The sequence below is a fragment of the Alnus glutinosa genome, chromosome 13 (genome assembly GCF_958979055.1).
Source record: "Alnus glutinosa chromosome 13, dhAlnGlut1.1, whole genome shotgun sequence".
Classification (NCBI taxonomy): domain Eukaryota; kingdom Viridiplantae; phylum Streptophyta; class Magnoliopsida; order Fagales; family Betulaceae; genus Alnus; species Alnus glutinosa.
The window spans coordinates 350,361-356,360 of NC_084898.1; the positions used below are offsets into that span (position 1 = coordinate 350,361).

The 6,000-nt window shown below is 37.1% G+C and overlaps 1 protein-coding gene across 1 annotated transcript; it reads left to right on the forward strand.

Moving 5' to 3' along the window:
* Positions 1 to 1,876: 1,876 nt before the first annotated feature.
* Positions 1,877 to 3,617, forward strand: LOC133854394 (protein DMR6-LIKE OXYGENASE 2-like). Its single transcript, XM_062290586.1, has 4 exons — positions 1,877 to 2,133; positions 2,246 to 2,493; positions 2,596 to 2,917; positions 3,146 to 3,617. The coding sequence occupies exons 1-4, from the start codon at positions 1,915 to 1,917 to the stop codon at positions 3,395 to 3,397; spliced, it is 1,041 nt and encodes a 346-aa protein (XP_062146570.1). The 5' UTR covers positions 1,877 to 1,914; the 3' UTR covers positions 3,398 to 3,617.
* Positions 3,618 to 6,000: the final 2,383 nt, after the last annotated feature.

Below are 6,000 nucleotides of genomic sequence, written 5' to 3' on the forward strand. Positions count from 1 at the left end.
AAAATTTAAGGGTAAAATTTATTTATTTTTGGGAAACCTTTGGCTTGGGGGGCTAAAGTGTAGCTCCACCCCTGATTGTGACATATCAAATTGAAATCAAATTCTATAAAAAAAAAAATGTTAAAATGTCAAGTATTTCTCATTTTTATAAAGAAAAATGATACAGTGGGATCATCAGACGCTACACGCAACAATAAAATATAGTTCAAATGATAAACTTCAGAACCAAAATTCAACAAATTCGACAAATCTGTTTCGGATAATTAATAATAACACGACTCTTTAGGTTACTAGGTATGCATTAGAACTAGTAAAACAAAACTTTTTAATTAATATTCTATTATAATCAGATTTGGAAATTGATATGGCACCTCTTCATCTCTTCCTAATTGATTTAATAGTCTTCTTACCTTTTCCTCACCTTAATTTGTCACCAACTTATTGGCTTACTGGTCTCATCTTATTTCTTTATTTATTTTTGCAAATTCATCTTGTTAATTAAATTGCAGTAATTTTTGACTGACAATTACATTGGCTCTAGATCTTAACTTAATTATTTTTTGATCGTTTACTAATCTTATAAAAGAGAAGGGATGGGTGGATCGACCACTTTACGTACTTTCTCATGGGTGAGAAGGAAGTCAACCATCCCAATTTATTTTGAGTTAGTTGACCCCCCACCCCAATGAGATGGTCGTTCCTTCGAGGACACCCAATAATTTAAAAATATGTTGGAGGTGATTAGACCCCCACAAAAACTGGCTTACAATGAAAGTACGTGCTTATATATATATATATATATATATATATATATATAATTAAGATTGTATTTAAACAATGCAGAAAACTTAAGATCATAACATTCCTCTATGATTCTTGATGTGACTTATTTTTAGTTGTTCATAAAAAATAAATAGCTGAAATTTATAGAATTATAGGCCAGATCTCAATCCGAATTTGAGAAGCGATTGAGTAATGCTATTTAGTAAATTGTTGTATAACTATTATACAATTAAAATGATGCAAGAATAAAAATCAGTACTCATTTATATATATTTTTAAAAGTGTTAATCTAATAATTAATTTCGATCAAGTAGCATGGCAATCGCGTAATAGATAATTAAACAACATTACTCTTTAGAAGCTCTCCAATAAAAAATTAATTTCTCAACGTGGGTTATGAACCTTCAAATGGCGTAACATTTGCTATAACTTCATATATACTTCTTAAACACCACATGTTTTCCGCACGAAAATAAAGAAGAAGGAGAAGGATAAAGAAATTATAAAAGAAGATTCTAGATTTCATTGGAATTGACGAGAAATATTAGAAAAAGTAAGGCCTTGTTCGGTAATTTTCTTTTAGAGAAATTCTTTTTAATAAAAATAAAATGTAATTGCCGTGATATAAAATAAAAAATAAAAAAAAATTAAGTTTTTTTATAAAGGAATGAAAAAGTTCAGTTTTGTAATGATTTTTTTTATTATTTGAATAGTTATAGAAATGATTAATGTGATATAAAGTAAAAAGAATTTGTATAAAAAAGTGAAAAAGTTTTATACCGTAGTGTATTTTTTTTTATTTGAATAGTAATAAAAAATTATTAATGTAAAATAAATAGTAAAAAAAATTAAAATGTTTTAATGTAAATTATTTTTAAAAAATGTAAATTGTTTTTTTGAAAATGGTTATCCCTAACAGACGCACTGCTATCCACTAATCAAACACATGCCAAACAAGGCCATGCTTGGAAGATGCACTGGATCTCTCCTATCGTCACGCCTACGTAGGAAAGGCGATGTCATTCGCGGGCCCCACTCATTTGCTATAAAGTATAAATGCAAATGGGTCGTCACCTCAGCTTGACAACTCAGAACTGAGACCAGAAATTGGCAGATTAGCTTAGCAAAAACATGGCCAGCACTAAGCTATTGCTAACCGACCTAGTATCAGGCGTCAGCCATGTTCCCTCAAGCTACATCCGGCCAATCTCCGACCGGCCAAATCTCTCCGACGTTCAGACATCAGAGGTCTCCATTCCTCTCATCGATCTCCAGGGCCTCCATGGCTCCAACCACTCTGATACTGTCAAACAGATTGGCCAAGCATGCCAACACCATGGTTTCTTTCAGGTACCAATTTGTTGTATATTTGAAGTCCAATATTGATTATTCTATCTTACGATTACATGCACCATGATATATGAACCTTCTTCTTATAATCCATGAGTTGTCAATTTGTCAGGTTAAAAACCATGGAATACCAGAGACATTGATCAATAAAATCATGCGTACATCAAGAGACTTTTTCCGGTTGCCAGAGAGTGAGAGGTTGAAGAATTACTCAGATGACCCTTCCAAGACAACCAGGCTTTCCACTAGTTTCAATGTTAAGACCGAAAAGGTGTCAAACTGGAGGGATTTCTTAAGACTCCATTGCTATCCTCTCGAGGACTATGTTCACGACTGGCCTTCAAACCCTCCATCCTTTAGGTAATTGCTCTGCTATATATCATGATAAATTAATTATCGTTTGTGGTCAAGATTTTGAATAATTATTCTGATTGCAGCTTGTTGTATTGTATTTTTGTATAGGGAGGAGGTGGCAGAGTACTGCACCAGTGTTAGAGGGTTGGTGCTAAGACTGCTTGAGGCCATATCGGAGAGCTTAGGCCTTGAAAGAGACTACATTGGAAAGGCTCTAGGGAAGCATGCCCAACATATGGCGATGAATTATTATCCACCCTGTCCGCAGCCAGAGCTTACCTACGGATTGCCTGGCCATACTGACCCTAATTTAATCACAATTCTTCTTCAGGATGATGTTCCTGGATTGCAGGTCTTAAGCAATGGCAAGTGGATTGCCGTTAATCCTATTTCAAACACCTTCATTGTCAACATCGGTGATCAAATGCAGGTAAAATCACACTCAGTTGCCCCTGTAATCCGGCAGGCAATTGCGAGAAGTCTCGATGAGGCTCACCTGGCCGAATAGGTATTCGGGCCGATAGGCCTTGTCGGAAGCCTCTCACAATTGCAGTCGAGCACTAGATTGCAGCCAATTTCGATCTGCCTTTTTATCTAAACAGATTGGATTTGTCATCAGTTGGCAAGGCATGATGTTAATCTTTGGTTTTTGTATCAGGTTATTAGCAACGATCGATACAAGAGTGTGCTCCATCGCGCTGTTGTGAACAGCAACAAGGAGCGGATATCCATCCCAACGTTCTACTGTCCATCATATGATGCTGCAGTAGAGCCTGCTAAGGAGTTGATCAGCGACGAGCAGCCGGCAGTGTATAGAAAGTTTACCTACGGAGAATACTATGAGAAATTTTGGAACAGAGGCCTTGCAACCCAAACCTGTTTAGACATGTTCAAAGCATCTAGTGCTTGACCTATTACGCTGTTGTTAATTCGTTGTGTACTCTTCTCCGATCCGTTCTAATGGAATTTCTGGTTCTCTTTCTCTGCACCCGTGAACATTAATTGGCTGAAGACTCGACCAATATGTTATTCATTCAGTTTGTAGGACTAGGGATAATGCCTTAAATGCTACTTTCATTTGTATTACGTTTTTGCTTATTAATAAAAAAAACAGTTGCTTATTTTATGAATTTTATTAGAAAATTGGACATATCTTTGTATAAGAAATATGTGTGTCACCTTGATATATTTAAAGGTGAAATCTTTCATTGTCAAAGTCCTGTTTTGTTAGGTGATCGGTATAGCATTGTGGAACGCTACCTCAATATAAAATATATAATCACTTTGATTTTAATAACAGAAATATGAAATATTTTCTTAAGATAAATTTAATGAGAATGGATTAGTCTAAATCATTTGACAAAATATTTTAATAAGGAGTTACTGTTCGGGAAAATATTAGTCTCCTCGGTCCATGAGGCCCATCGAAATTATTTGGACCCGGTCAGCAGACCCGACCGGAACAACTGACCCGAATACACTGCAACGTTCGAGATCGCGGTTGTCTCGAAACCACCCAGGATCCAAGGGATACGAATCACAAATATTTTGCTCCGACACGTGTGACCGCAATCACTCCAAAGAGGTTATGGATCCTGAAAGATCCGTACACCCGAGTCATGTGGTGACGGATCCCGAAAGATCCGTACTCCCGAGCTCACATCTCCAACAACTGCAAATCCCTAGAAATCAGGAATTCTTGGAGCAATCTAATTGCACCAGAACCTCTACAAATACAAAAGAATATCAAGTATCAAAGGGCACTCGATCTCTCTAAAAAATTATTATGAATACTCTCTCAAATCGTCTACAAGTCGCTCAGCCAACATATGGCACATACCTCATAATATGCACCTGATAATCAAAGTTACATCTAACAGCGAAATATAATAATTAGGGAAAATTGCACTGTTGGTCCCTGTGGTATGCCATAATTATTTTTTACTCCCTATAGTTTAAAAAATTACTGGGAGGTCCTCGTAGTATATAATAATTACAAATCGATCCTTGGCGTCAAATTCTGTTAAATTTTTTAACAGATTCTGTCAAATGCCACGTCAGCGACACGTGTCGCCATCTTATGGCGACACGTGTCCATCTTAATAAATAAATAAAAATTTATTAAAAAATAAATAAAAATACTTTTTTTTTTAAAAAAAAAAAATATCAAAAAAAAAAAAAAACTGAACGGGTGGCTTGGCCACCCATTTGGGGGTGGCCTGGCCGCCCCCAGCCACTGGGGGTGGCCGCGTGCCACCCCCAGAGGCCGCAGGGGGTGGCGCGCGGCCACCCCCAAGCCACAGGGGGTGGCCTTCGGGCCACCCCTGGAAGATCCGGGGGTGGCGCGCGGCCACCCCCAAGCCACAGGGGGTGGCCTTCGGGCCACCCCTGGAAGATCCGGGGGTGGCGCGCAGCCACCCCAGTGGCCTGGGGGTGGCCGCGCGCCACCCCGGAGTTGTCTGGGGGTGGCGCGCGGCCACCCCCAGTTGCCTGGGTTGGCCATCGGGCCACCCCCTGTGGCTTGGGGGTGGCCAAGCCACCCGTTCAGTTTTTTTTTTTTTTTTTTTTTTTTTAAAAAAAAAAGTATTTTTATTTATTTTTTAATAAATTTATATTTTTTTATTAAGATGGACACGTGTCGCTGACGTGGCATTTGACGGAATCTGTTAAAAAATTTAACAGAATTTGACGCCAGGGATCGATTTGTAATTATTGCATACCACAAGGATCTCCCAGTAATTTTTTAAACCACAGGGAGTAAAAAATAATTATGGAATATCACAGGGACCAACGATGCAATTTTCCCTAATAATTAATGTGTAGCGAAATACATATCAAAAGCGAAAATATACCTAATACATAGCATTTAATTACAATAAAAGCTATTTCCAAGTCTATCTATTTAAGCCTTATGAAATATATTACACTAATTACATACTAAAATACAGGCTTAATAAATACATATGTCACGTAGGACATGAGCCATAAATAAAATACTCAAAAAAATACGGACTACCGATGAGTCCGTGACTTATGACTGTCACGATGTACTCCAATCATAGCATTTCATACGCTAGGTGAACGAGTCAATATCTATATCCGCAAAACCTGCAACCAAAGCATCAATATCTGCATGGTTGCGGGGGTTGCTGCATTCACACAGGTTGAATTATGAATTCACCGTCTTAACATAAATAAATACGCTAAGACCTTAGAGGTATACTATTCACTGAGTTTTCGCAAAGAACCGACTTTCTTTTCTAGTATTGCGTATACTATAATAGCTACCAATTTTATAAACTTTTGTTTGAAAAACTCTCATAGTTGATACAGCATACACCGAATAATAGAAAATATTTAAAGCATACTATGTAGCTGTGAACATATATAGAAGTTCTAGTCATCCCACCTTAGAAGCTTCTATGTAATGTCCAGGAAAATACTTGAGGGGTTTATTAGGATTAAATAAAAATAAGTCTATTTAGTGTGGTAAAATAAAACAAAGTTTTTTAT